Source organism: Sorghum bicolor, chromosome 7 (assembly GCF_000003195.3).
Source record: "Sorghum bicolor cultivar BTx623 chromosome 7, Sorghum_bicolor_NCBIv3, whole genome shotgun sequence".
In the NCBI taxonomy this organism is placed as follows: domain Eukaryota; kingdom Viridiplantae; phylum Streptophyta; class Magnoliopsida; order Poales; family Poaceae; genus Sorghum; species Sorghum bicolor.
This window is the reverse complement of record NC_012876.2, coordinates 50,037,850-50,052,448: the sequence shown is the minus strand read 5'-3', so window position 1 is coordinate 50,052,448 and position 14,599 is coordinate 50,037,850. Positions and strand designations below refer to the sequence as shown.

Below are 14,599 nucleotides of genomic sequence, written 5' to 3'. Positions count from 1 at the left end.
CGGGCGGCGGCGCCGGAGACGATGAACTCGACGAAGACGAAGATGAACTGCTCAGATCCAGGGCGCCCATGACTTAAATAGGGGCGGACCCTTTAGCACCGGTTCGTGGCTGGAACCGGTGCTAAAGGGCCTTTAACACCGGCGCGTAACACCAGTCGGTGTTAAAGGGACCCTTTAGCACCGGTTCCAGCCACGGACCGGTGCTAAAGGGTCCTAGGCGGGCTCGGGCGGGTCCTGAAAATTTTCAGGACCCTTTAGCACCGGTTCCCACTATGGGCCGGTGCTAAAGGCCCTGTTTTTTACTTTAGGGTTTTTCAATTATTTATATATACAGTTTATATTATAAATTGTATAGTAAATTAAATATTTTACATAATATTTTTTAAACAGTGACATATATTGTAATTTTTTAATGTACACAAGAAAATTTTTAACCTTAAATATCTTACTATATTTTTATAATTTGCAATGATTTTGTAAGAAATGTTTAGTATTTTGTTAATGCAAAAATATATTATTCCAATAAATTTACAAAAACTATATCCAATCAACTGGAAATCTATTTTCACATCATATTGACGTTAAAATTTTTAATTTTGTTATTTATTACTCGGAATGCTAGTAGGGTATTGTTTTCATCAAATAAAAAATCTATTTATCATATAAAAATATATATCTTAATGAACACACCCTTTGATCGAACCCTAGATTGTTCCAAATGGAAAAGTTATGAATACAAAGTTTGCTATACTGATCAAGTTCTACATTTTGTCTAATGGTCAACTTTTCTTTTGGAAAAGTTTGAACCACTGAATTTTAAATTTTCAGAGAATTCATAGCCACGCAGCGGTTTCGGGACCCTAGATGGTCTCGAATGGAAAAGTCATGAATACCAATATTGTTCCACTCATCAAAATGTACATTTCATATATAGACCATTTTTGCATTTGACAAAGTTTTGCGAAGGTGTAGTTGAAAATCCACAATTAACACATATAGTTTCATATAGTTTGTGTGAGATTCAAGATTTGGTGGGTATTGTTAACTTACACTTTTTCAAATGGAAAAATTGTGTATATAAAAAGTTTAGATCTTGATGATATCTAACAACTTGGTGTTCAAAATTTTTTCATTTTAAGTAATTTATTTTGTCATTTGACCAAGTTTGACCAAAGTCAAAGCAATGGTATTTTAGAAAAACACTCTTTGACCGAACTCTAGATGGTCCCAATTGGAAAAGTCATGAATACAAAGTTTGTTACACTCATCAAAATTCACAATTCTCAAATATAGTTTCATACAAAGTCAAGCCGACACAACAGTGAACTTCTTCTTGACGTATGACCCTTGGTTATGATCCTGCCGTAACCATGGAGTATCCTCATTGTTTAACAGAATGCTTGGGTCTTTGTTGACTATGAAGGGCGGAATTCGATCATCCCTTTCGTAATCGCCTGACATGTCTGACTTGTCCTCAATTCCGACAATGTTTCTTTTCCCAGAAAGGACAATGTGGCGCTTTGGCTCATTGATGATTGAGTGGTCATTATTTTTTCCTCTCTTTGGTTTCGTAGACATATCTTTGACATAGAACACCTAACTCACGTCTGCAGCAAGGACGAATGGTTCGTATTTGAACCCACTATTGTTAAGGTCCACGGTTGTCATCTCATACTCCTTGTCGACTGTTACCCCACCTCCGGTCATCTTCACCCATTGGCACCGGAACAAAGGAACTTTAAAATTAGCTGCATAGACTAGTTCCCATATGTCTTCTATGCGTCCATAATATGTTTGTCTGTTCCCATTTGGATCCGTGGCATCCACGCGTACACCACTATTTTGGTTCGTGCTCCTTTTATCTTGGCCAACTGTGTAAACTGTGTTACCATTTATCTCGTACCCTTTGTACGTGAGGACATGCCATGATGGTTGCCTGGCCAACAAATAAAGCTGCTCATCAATGTTTTCATCACCTTGACATTTTTTGCACAACCAATCGCCAAAAGTTTCCATGTGCTGACGCATTATCCAAGCTTCATTCTTCCCGGGCCACTGGGATCGTAGGAAATCTTTGTGTACCTCAACATATGGTTCCACCAATGAAGAGTTCTGGAGAACTGTGTAGTGTGCTTTATTGAAGTAATCGTCTCCCATACCAATATATGTTTTCTTCCCAAGTGTTCCCTTTCCGCTGAGTCTTCCCTCGTGTCGAGATTTAGGAATGCCAATTGGGTCAAGGTCTGGAATAAAGTCAACACAGAACTCTATGACCTCCTCTGTTCCGTAGCCCTTGGCAATGCTTCCTTCTGGCCGGGAACGACTATGGACATATTTCTTTAGGACACCCATAAATCTCTCGAAGGGGAACATGTTGTGTAGGAACACAGGACCCAGAATACGAATCTCTTTGATCAGATGAACTAGGAGGTGTGTCATGATATCGAAGAACGATGGAGGGAACACCAACTCAAAGCTGACGAGACATTGAACGACATCGTTCTGCAGAGTAGCTAGTTGCTCTGGATTGATTGCCTTATGAGAAATTGCATTGAGGAATGCACATAGCTTTACGGTGGCTAGACGTACGTGTGGAGGTAAAATTCCTCTTAAAACCACCGGCAGCAATTGCGTCATTAGAACGTGACAGTCATGGGACTTCAAGTTCAGGAATTTCTTCTCTGGCACATTAATTATTCCCTTGATATTGGAGGAGAATCCAGATGGGACCTTGATGCTGCTAAGACATTCAAACATGCTTTCCTTCTCTTCTTTGCTCAGAGTGTAGCTAGCAGGGCTTAAGTAATGATGTCCATCATCTCAGTTTTCTAGATGCAGGTTGTCTCGTTCTTTCATGCGCTGCAAGTCTTGTCGTGCTTCAAGTGAATCCTTAGACTTTCCGTGGACACCCATGAATCCAAGCAAGTTCACACAAAGATTCTTTGTCAGATGCATCATGTCGATCGTGTTGCAGACCTCTAGGACATTCTAGTAAGGTAGCTCCCAAAATATGGATTTCTTCTTCCACATGGGTACGTGTCCCTTAGCATCCTTGGGAATAGGTTCGCTGCCTCGTCCCTTTCCAAATACCACTTTTATATCCTTGACCATTTCGAGTACATCATCCCCGGTTCGATTGAGAGGTTTGGTCCGGTGGTCTGCCTTGCCTTTAAAATGCTTGCCTTTCTTTCGTACTGGGTGGTTCACAGGAAGAAACCGACGGTGGCCAAGGTACACGACCTTTCGACATTTTTTCAAAAATACACAGTCAAGGTCTTCATAACAATGTGTGCATGCATTATATCCCTTGTTTGACTGGCCTGAAAGATTACTCAGAGCTGGCCAATCATTGATTGTTACAAACAGCAATGCTCGTAGGTCAAAGTGCTCTTGTTTGTACTCATCCCACATGCGAACTCCTGGTTTGCTCCATAAAAGTTGAAGTTCCTCAACTAATGGCCTTAGGTAGACATCTATGTCATTGCCAGGTTGCTTCGGTCCTTGGCTAAGCAACGATATCATAATAAACTTCCGCTTCATGCATAGCCATGGAGGAAGGTTGTAGATACATAGAGTAACTGGCCAAGTGCTGTGACTACTGCTCTGCTCACCGAAAGGATTCATACCATCTGTACTTAAGGCGAACCGCAAGTTTCTAGCATCATCTGCAAAATCTGGGAATTCTCTGTCTATCGCTCTCCACTGGGATCCATCGGCAGGGTGTCTCAACATATAGTCTATCTTACGGTCTTCTTTATGCCACCGCAACAACTTTGCATTGTCCTTATTTCTGAACAGACGTTTTAATCGTGGTATTATAGGAGCATACCACATAACCTTGGCAGGAATTTTCTTCCTATGACGTTCTTCACCCTCAACATCGCCAGGATCATCTCGTCTAATCTTATACCATGATGCCTTACATACTGGACATGCATCCAAAATCTCGTATTCCTCCCCACGGTAGAGGATGCAGTCATTAGGACATGTGTGTATCTTCTAGATTTCTAATCCCAAAGGGCAGACAACCTGTTTTGCTTCATACGTAGTGGTGGGCAATTCGTTGCCTTTCGAAAGCATCTTTTTTATGATCTTCAATAACTACCCAAATGCCTTGTCAGATGTACCATTCTTTGCCTTCCATTGCAGCAATTCCAGTGTGGTACCCAGCTTTTTTTTGCCCCTCTTCAGCGGTGGGATATAGCGATTTCCTGTGGTCCTCTAGCATGCGCTCGAACTTGGCTTTCTCTTTATCACTTTCACATTCTCTTTGCGCATCACGGATGGCATCACCAAAAGCATCATCGCCCCGATCATCTTCTGCCGCTACCTGTTCTTCATTATCTCCCCCCATTGCAACATCATTGAAGCCACCGTACTGAACAATAATATTGGCATGGTCCAATTCTTCTTCTTCTTCTTCACCTTCATCCATTACAATCCCGCTTTCTCCATGTTTGGTCCAACAAATATAGTTTGGTACGAAACCAGACTTTAATAAGTGCGAATGAAGAGTTCTTGAGTTAGAATATTCCGTCAAATTCTTGCACACGACACATGGACAGCACATGAAACCGTCCCTTTTATTTGTCTCGGCCACACTTAAGAAAATAGTGTGCGCCATTAATGAACTCTTCGGAGCGCCGATCGGTATTATACATCCAATTACGTGTTACCATCTGCATTAAATATAACATATATATTATGAAAACCATGCACACATATAGTTTCTCATCTTATTACACAACATGTCTAAGATACATAGTTGATTAATTCAGGAAAGCTTGGCTACAACAAATACAATCGTAACTAGCACTAAAAAAACCAAAACTAAAATGCACTTAAGCAACATAATTAGTTCGCGTCCGATCCCAACTATAATAGATAGATCATTCGCTTGATCAACATCATTGAACTCCTTTCGTCGGCTCACTGCCTCGCCACCTTCAGCCTCAACCACCTGTGCAAAAGATTTCTTAATGTGTTCAATGTATTCTTCCTCCCAGTACTAACCTGTACATCCGCCGGTATCGTCCCACTGAAATTAAAAGAGAGAATCAAAAGTTTAATTAATATCATTTAAAAAAATATGCACATATATAAGCAAATGTCTGGAAATAACTCACATTACGATCCGGACGCTTGTAGAATATACGACCCTTGTTTACTCCCTCTTTCGACACTTTGTACTCCATCACTATCTTCTGCCCACACTTGCCACAAGTAATGAGAGAGAGTTCCGGCCGGTATCGCTTTTGAACCCGTTGAGAGACCGAAGACCCGGTCATGGTTGCCATCTACTATCCATACTCAACTTTTAAACAATTATAAATTCCACATTTACTAGTAAACAAGTATGATTAAAGAAGAACCTAATAATATCCTTTATTTGTCTAGTTACTTCAACAAATCTTCTAAATTATACAATGGACATTATGTAGTAATAAAAATAAATCAAGTGATATTAACAAACCAATTAATTTGAACTATTCTACTTTCTAAGATCATAAAAAGATACTATAATTCATTCTTGCAAACTACATTAATACTAGGTCAACCATGAAATATGATATATATATATATATATATATATATATATATATATATATATATATATATATATATATATATATATATATATATATATATATGGATACTAATTCATGTGAATGATTCAAAATAACAAAGTGGATTTGAGCTAAAAATAATGGGAACATCACAAGCCAAAAACAACATGAAAAAGACAAGAAAGACAAAAGTTAGTCACCTCCAAACACGAAGAAACGATGACGGAGTCGAAGAAGATCAACGATGGGCGTCGGAGATAAAGAACAAATGAAGAACAAGGAAGAAGAAGCTCCAAGAACAACAATGATGAATGGTGCTCTCGGTTTCAAATGGGCAGAGAGGAGGAGGGATCCGGCCTATAAACCGGACCTTTAGCACCGGTTCAGGGCAAAAACCGGTGCTAAAGGGTGACCCTTTAGCACCGTTACAAACAGGTGCTAAAGGCTTTGCCTTGGCCCGTGGCGCTGGCCGGTGCTAAAGGGGTCTTTAACCCCGGGCCGCAAAAAGGCCGAAGTTTTTGGTCATTTTGGACATCGACCAATGCCTCATTCTGTAGTAGTGTGTGTTGGTGTTTCAGTGATTTGGTGTTCTATCAAGCGAGATACTTAGGCCTTGTTTTGATCCAAAAACTTTTTGGATTTTGACACTGTAGCACTTTCGTTTTTATTTGACAAACATTATCCAATCATGGAGCAACTAGGCTTAAAAGATTCGTCTCGTGATTTACAGGTAAACTGTGCAATTAGTTATCTTTTTTATCTATATTTAATGTTCCACGCATGTGCCGCAAGATTCGATGTGATGGGAAATCTTATAAAGTTTTGGGTTTTTACATGGCCTTACATAATGTTTCCTTTCACACAATTGCAATGTCTTCCATTACCTTTAGTCCACATCATGGATACGTGATGAATCCAACTTGATGACGAACTTTTATAATAAGTGAATAGCAGGATGCTTCGTATATACTAAAAGTCTAGAATCTTTTACATCATCTAAATCTAAAATACATAGAACTTACAACATTCAAATCACTCGCGTCTTGTATTGTAGCTCTTCCACAGGTGGATTAGCGTTTTAATTGAGCTTCAACCAAGATTTGGGTAAACAGATCAATTAGTGGAGGAAACCAAAGAGCCTGTCTAGTCAACAATCATGTGTTTATCATATTGAACAAATACTTATTTGCATCTCAGCCAAAATTTTCTTGATGCACGGGTTAACCACTAGTTATTACTTAATATACTGATGATTAGTAACAAAATCCTTCCTTTCTTCTGCTAAAAAAATAAAGGAGAAAACAAAGGACATGCTGGACCTACTACGCACACCTATATTGACTTTTCACAGGCACAGCCACACAGTGTTTGACTCATTGACTTAAGCATCTGGTGTGTAAGCCATGACGGCGTACACCGCCTGCACCACGGTACAAACCAGCCCCACGCCGGCCGCCGCGAGCCCGACGGCGAGCCACGGGTTCCTGAAGTACTTGAGCATGAGCCACGCCGCCCACCGGCGCGGCCGGCTTCGGAAGCTCTCCTCCAGCCCCTGCCACGTCGCGCGCAGGTAGTTGCCGCCGGGGTCGTCACCCCCGAACGCGACGCCCTTGCAGAGGCCCGCCAGGCACGCAGCGACCTCGTCGTGGCTGCCGAGGCCGTGCGCGATGATCCCGCGCCTCGACAGCAGCTCCACGTCCCGCACCGTGCCGGCCATCTGCGACAGGAAGACGCAGTACGCCGTCACGTGGCTCCCGGCCTCCGCCGGGTTGCTCTGCTCCAGCGCCATCAGGTTCCGCAGCAGCCGCGACGTCTCGGCGTCGATCCTCAGGCGCGGGATCTCCAGCGTGCCGCCGCGGCCGTCCAGCCTCACGTCGAGGATCGAGCGAGCTCCTTTGCCGACGAGAGCCCGGCTCCTGAACCCCACGCCGGCGCAGTAGTACTCCGTCGCCGAGCGCCACCGGCCGAACCGACGCTGGCTGGCGGCGACTCTGCTGCCGGTCGTCGCGCGTGACGACGAGACGAGTACCGCTGTCGCTGTGGGCGTCAGGTGCATGTGCAGCAGATGCAGAAGGTTGCCTGGACCCGGAGGCCCAGCCACCGCCGGCATCGCCACCGAGTACTGCTGCCCTCGCAGGAGCTCCCGGACGTAGCCCGCGATCGCTTCAGCCGCAGGAACGCCGCCGCCGTCCGGAGTGGTGAGCTTGTGGATCTCGTCGACGACGAAGAACGGTATCTGGTTCTCCGCGAGGTAGATCACGTCGCGCACCACCCCGACGGCCTCCATCATGTCGCGGCCGCTCCCGCGGCGCCCTCCGACGCCGACGCCGACGCCGACGCCGCCGAAATGGACTAGCACGTAGCACGCGTCGAGCAGCAGCATGCGCACAAAGGCGTTGCTCTCCAGGTTGAAGTTGTGGGCGTAGCAGCTCCTGGCTTGGGCCTCCATGCGGGCGACCACATCGAGGTAGGCTTCTAGCGTCACGCCGCCGCTCGCCGCCGACAGGACGGCGCTGAGGCTCCTGATCTTGTCCTCGTGCCTGGCGAGGTCTGGGTTCCTGATGTGGTGGTACGGGCCAATGGAGACGTGGTACGGGTCGTACGCCTCCGGGCTGACGTTGCGGGTGAGCGCGGAGACCTCGGCGATGACGACGGGCCAGCCGCTGGCGGACCGCGCCGCCGGCGCGTCCGCGGTGGCTAGGTCCTCCCTCAGTTCCCGGGCCAGGGAAGCGATGTCCACAGCATGCGCAGCATCCATTTGTCAAGTAGACTTCCTAGCTCACCCTCTGCCTGCCTGCTAAGCACTGCCGCCATCATTTATAGGTAGGTAGTCAGTCCAAATGACAAGACGTCTTAAGTTTTTCCAAATATGCATATTTTACTATGCGCTTAAAGCCTACATGGCAGGTAGTTTTGACACGTAATAAAAGGCTACAAGGTGATAAGGGCAGTGTCGGTGGCAGTTTCATCTCCCAGTTTTTCAAGGCTCAATATGTTAGAAACAAGGTAGATGAGTTTTATCCGTCGTGAAACTTATTTCATCCTATAAAACTTTTATCATCTCTTTTTATCTATTTTATGTCATGTCAGCTCATTTGATACCATGAAACTCCTATTGAGACTAGCCTAACAAAAACGCCACCCCCCTCTCTAATACAGTTTTATCAATCAAACAACTTTTTTTGTTTTGGTTTCGGCTCCGGTCTCCCCTGCAACTCTGCCCATAACAATACCCAAACTAGCACCTCTGCCTCACTCGTCATGCCAACCCAGCACGGGTCCATGGTGCCTCAGGTTTAGGGTTTAGGGTAAGGGTGGCCCCATCGGTTGTTGTCGAACTCGTCGGCTTATGTCCAAATGTATCCGACGTGGCAGAGAGAGAGCATGGAAAACCTTCTCACTAGCGATCAACAAAACGCTAGTCTCGCTCACCTTCCAAGAAAAACTACGTTTCTGCCGTTCCACGAGGACATGCACACGGAGCACACTTGTGTTTGTTTTTTTTTAATCTTGCGTCCGCATGCCGGTGATTTCAGTCCACCGTTGAGGACGCCCGAAGGCCACATGCTAGTGTTGGCTTCTAACCTTCCTTCCTCTCGGTCTCCTTTCGGCCTTGTTTAGTTCACCTATAAAATTAAAAACGGTCCACCTAGCGCCCGGACGTCCGGCTCGTAGGTGTGTGTCCGGACGCAAATACCCGACCATACCGATCCGGACAGAGACCCAACCAATCCGGACAGACTCGCGTGCGAGCGTGCGTCCCCAACTCGCGGCGCGCTCGCGTGCGGCCCCGCGCAACCATCCCGCCGCGCCGCCGTCCGCGTAGCCCCGCACAGCCATCCCGCCGCGCCGCCGTCCGCGTGGCCCCGCGAAGCCATCCCGCCGCGCCGCCCGTCTCGCCACGCCGCCCATCCTCCCGCCGTTCCCCTCCTCCGTGTTCCCCTCCGCAAAGGTCCTCCCCGCGCTGGTGAAAGGTCCTTGTTTGGTTTTGGTAATTGAGTGACAACTTAGGTGGACTAATAGTGTTTATGTGAGATACACAGGAGATTAGTCCACAGGTGATGATGTGATGATGGAGGAGCTCATTGCATATGAGACATGACATGGAGTCATGTGACCAAGGTGGAGAAGATCAAGATGAGGCTTGGCTTGATGGACCGGTTGCAAGAGTGAAGGGCAAGTCGGAGGCTTTGAAGCGAGGGACCACGTGTGACGGTGAAGCTTGAGCAAGACTTGGCCCGATGGACCGAGGCAACGGTGAAGAGCAAGTGAGGTCAAGATCGATGAACCAATACGGTCACGTGATGATATGAAGTGGATCATATCATTTGGTGATTGGTTGGTGCATGTGTTGCATCAACATTGGAGGAGATGGAATGGAATGCGCAAGGCAAAGGTATAACCTAGGGCATTTCCATTTCACCGGTCATAGGTGTGTAGAGAAGTTTATGACCGGATTTAGGATAGATGGCCGTACTATCAAGAGGGGCAAACTTGTTTGCATATCGGTCATCTAGTGCCACTTGAGCGATCTAACTTTGCATACGTGTTAGGATCGAGTGGCGTGGCAAGTTTGAGAGGCTAACTCCTTTGGGAAAATGTTTGTGAAAATGCTAACACACATGCACTTGGTGGTGTACACTTGGTAGTGTTGGCACATTTACAAAGGAGGTGGTGTTCCTCGGCGCTTTTGAGAAAATTAAGTGCATATTTTCTATTGCGCCGGTGGGAAATTTGGAGAAGTCGCGGGAGTGTTTCTCAGTTGGAAACACTCACCGGACGCTCTACGCGGAGGCACCGGACGCTGGCCTTTAGCGTCCGGTGTGCTGTCGGGTGCAGCAGAGTGCACCGGACGCACCGGAGAGAGTCCGGTGCTCAGCGTCTGGTGTGCGGGCGGTTTGGCGACCCTCTCTGCGCATGAGTCCGGTGAGCACCGGACGCTCAGGGTGCGTCCGGTGGCTTGCGTCCGGTGACCGTGCGAGTTTGTGGAGCTCTCTGCGCACGAGTCCGGTGAGCACCGAACGCGTCCGGTGTGGACTAGTTGAGCGTCCGGTGGTGCTGTGTCAGGCGCGGGCGCGCGGTAGCCGTTGGCGGTAACGGTCGAGTTTAAATGGCTAGTGACACGTGGCTGACGCCTGAGCACCGGACGCTGGGAGTTGAGCGTCCGGTGGCTCCCTGTGAGCGTCCGGTGCCCACGTGTTTTGCCCAGTGAAGGGGCAACGGCTAGTTTAGCCCTTGGGGCTATAAATAGAAGTGGTGGCCAGCCTTGGCTGGTGCTGAGCACCCTTGGGACTTAGTGTCCATGCTTGGGGAGTGCTAGGAAAGCCTCTAACTCACTTGTGCTTACAAGAGTGCGAATCAATAGCGAGTGAGTGATTCTAGTGCGTTGCATTGAGAGATTGCATCGAGTGGCACTAGGTGTTCGTGTTGCAAGCCGGTGGTGCTTGTTACTCTTGGAGGTTGCCACCTCCTAGACGGCTTGGTGGCTTGTGACTCCGTCGAAGCACGCAAGGAGATTGTGCGGTGCTCCGGACAAGAGATTGTGAGGGGTACGGTGCTCACCCCGCGGGGATCGCGAAGAGCAACTCTATTGGATCGTGCGTGTCATTGAGCTACCTCACTTATGGGTAGGTTCTTGCGGTGTCCTAGTGGGGACGAGGTTCGTGTAACACCTCTTAGCCGCCGAACCACCAAGTGTTGGTCGACACAACGGGGACGTAGCTTGGTGGCAACCAAGTGAACCTCGGGAGAAAATCATTGTGTCAACTTTGTTCTTCCCGTTGGTTTGCAAGTCCCTAACACAAGCTTGTATTTACATTCATATTTTTGTTCTTGTGTAGTTGCTCTTGTAATTAGTTAGCTTGTGTACCTTGCTAGTTACCTTCTTGCTTGTGTAGCTAGAAGTAGTTCCCTTGCGTGACTAATTTGGTTTGTGTAACCTTGTTAGTCACATTGCTTAGTTTGTGTAGCTAAGTAAGTTGCGCTCTCTAATTTGGCATTAGTTGCCTTGTTTTTGAGTTTGCTAGTGAGCTTAGGCTTTGTGCGCCTTGCCTCACTAGTTTGTGTAGGAGCTCCCTCGGTTTGTAAAGTACTAGTTGCATAGGTTTGTGTGACCTTGCTCCTAGAATTGATTAGGTGAGCTCTTGCTAAGGTAGCACCTTGTTTGCTTGTTTAGGATCTTTTACAAGGTGCTAGAGAACTTAGATAGAGGGGTGTAGTCTTGGCTAGACCGATAGTTTTAATTCCGCATTTGTTTCGGTTAGCCGGTGCGATAAGTTTTAGAAAGGACTATTCACCCCCCCTCTAGTCCGCCATCTCGACCCTTCAGCTGGCACACCCCGTTCCTCCGTCGCCTTCACCGCTTCATGTCTCATCTGCTGGCCAACGCCGAGATCCCCACGGGCTGCCGTCCCCCGACGATTGTTGAGGGCCGTGAGACAGATCTATGGGTAGACGGGCGCAAGGAGGGCTCAAACTGGGGCTCAAGGGATGGAGTGCCTGTTGCAATCACCAGGGGCAAGGAGATGGTGGAGACGAACCCTTCTTCTTCAAATCAACCCAATCAGCATGTAATTAGATCCTCTGTTTTGCTACTGAAACTTGTGTTACAATAGTACTCAAATATTTACCAGAGTCCACTGCAACAAGAATTTTGGTTGTCTGTGTGTTCTGCTGTGTGTTCTATGATGACACTTTGAAACGTGCAGGAGGTTGATGACGATTCTGTTAGTGGACATCACCAGATTGTTGCAACTTCAAGCGCTAATAGGGCTGCCTATGTTTTAGAAGTATGTTTTTGGGAAACTCTAACTAAAATTGTTTATTTCCTTCAAAATAATTATTTGTTGTTGACTGCGTGTGTAATCTGACAACGTATTTGTAACATAGGGTTCCATTGACCCTATTCTTGATCAGAGTCTTTCTAACGGGGCAGCAGTTCAGCCGTTTGAGGGTGTTGATGTGGAGATAACTGATGATGAGTTGGTGTATGAAGAAGAACAGGACGTTGTTAGCTCCCAACCAATTGTTCCATTTGAAGGGATGGAGTTTGATACAATAGATGAAGCAAGGAGGGTGTACAACGCTTATGCATTCAAGATGGGATTCAGTATCAGGATAGGCTCATCAAGAAGTAGTCGTGTGACTAAACAATTGATAAGGAAGGAGTTTGAATGTTCGCATGCAAGGATTACACCTGGTGAAAAGGAAGAAAGTGCATCGAGTAATGCATCATCATCGGCAGCAGCTACATCCAAGAAGAAGAGTGCAACAGCAGTAATGACCATTGCAACAAGGAAACGAAGCACGTTAAAGAAGGCAGATTGTAAGGCACATATGGCTGTGGGTCTACATAACGGAAGGTGGAGGGTTGTGGTGTTTCAAGTAGAGCATAGACACCCTTTGGTGAAGATAAAGGGCAGGGTAATGCAGCTGTGGTCGCACAGACGAATATCATGGGCAGATTATGAGCTATTGAAGACACTGCACCATCGAAACATATCCACCATGCAAATCATGGCAGTGCTAGGAGACTTCCATGGAGGCGTGGGAAACCTAACCTTCAACAGTAAGGATGTCTCCAATATGAGGACACACTTGAGGGCAGGACTACGGTACAGAGACATGGATGCTGTCCTAGAGTATTTTCAGAAGTTGCAAGCCGAGAGCCCTAGCTTCTTCTATGCTATCAAGCTAGATGCTGAGAATGCTGTAAGGGGGTTGTTTTGGGTTGATGGCAGATCAAGGGAGTTGTACAAGTGCTTCAGGGATTGCATATTCTTTGACACGACATTCTACACTAACCGGTACAACATGCCCTTTGCACCAATTGTTGGGATCAACAATCATGCCCAAAGCATCCTACTAGGTTGTGCTCTGCTTCCGGATGAGACTACTGAAACATTTGTGTGGGTGCTTCAAACGCTCAAGGATGCAATGGGTGGAATAGCACCAACCAACATCATGACTGACCAAGATAGGGCTATGAAAGCTGCAATAGCATAGGTATTCCCTTCTACAGCACATAGGTGCTGCAAGTTTCATGTGGTCAGCAAAGCTTGTGAGAAGTTTGGTTGGTTAATTAGAAACAACCAAGAATTTGCAGATGAGTTTGACTATTGCATCAACTTCACCGAGTCTCCAGAGGAGTTTGAGACGTTGTGGCATAACATAGGGGTGAAGTATGATATGCATAGCAATGATCATTTTCAGAACATGTCTTCAACCAAGTCTATGTGGGCACCTACATATTTCAAGAAATGCTTCTTTCCCTTCACAAGCACAACAGGAAGATCTGAGAGTATGAATGCATTATTCAAGACAATGGTGCACCCACAGGACTCAGTGTTGCAGTTCCTTACCCAATATGAGTACATAATGGAAACAAGGATTGAGAAGGAGTATCGAGAAGCAGCAAAAGGTGAAACGACAAATCCACCGCTGTGGGAGAGGTCTCAAATTGAGAAGCAAGTATCTAAGTTCTACACTAGAAGTATTTTCTTCAAGTTTCAAGAGTTGCTGCGTGATTCCACGGCATTAACTATAGATTCGATTGCTAAAGAGGGAAGCCAAATGACAGTGCAGGTAAGGTGTACATACAGACTGCACATTTCTGTTGCAGCATACATAGATGTTCTGTTTTACAAAAATACTGAAACATGCTATTCATTACTAGTGAAACAGAATCTAGAGTCCATTGAAACAATAATTCTGGGTGACTTTGTAAATTGATGGTACCCCTATTTTGTACTTATGTTGTAGGTGTTGAAACGAGTATACAAGGAAGGTGAGGTGACATTGAAAACATACAATGTTGCTGCGAATCAGGGGTCTGAAACATACACTTGCTCTTGCAACATGTTTGACCAAGATGGTCTCCTATGTCCTCACATCCTGAAAGTCTTTACTACACTTGATGTGCAACATGTACCATAGAAGTATCTGCTGGACAGGTGGTCTGAAGAAGCTACGCTGAAAGTTCCTCAACATTTGTCAGGTCCTGAACCAGTGTTTGGTGTTCCAGCGACAAATAA

At 46.1% G+C, this 14,599-nt stretch overlaps 2 protein-coding genes across 2 annotated transcripts; one reads left to right on the top strand and one right to left on the bottom strand.

The window, feature by feature from the left end:
* Nucleotides 6,788–8,530, bottom strand: LOC8071057. Its single transcript, XM_002444219.2, has one exon. It carries the CDS (start codon nucleotides 8,323–8,325, stop codon nucleotides 6,949–6,951), a length of 1,377 nt encoding a protein of 458 aa, XP_002444264.1. The 5' UTR covers nucleotides 8,326–8,530; the 3' UTR covers nucleotides 6,788–6,948.
* LOC8070001 (protein FAR-RED IMPAIRED RESPONSE 1) lies at nucleotides 11,933–13,571 on the top strand. Its single transcript, XM_021465658.1, has 3 exons — nucleotides 11,933–12,136; nucleotides 12,275–12,355; nucleotides 12,456–13,571. Exons 1-3 carry the CDS (start codon nucleotides 11,933–11,935, stop codon nucleotides 13,569–13,571), a joined length of 1,401 nt encoding a protein of 466 aa, XP_021321333.1.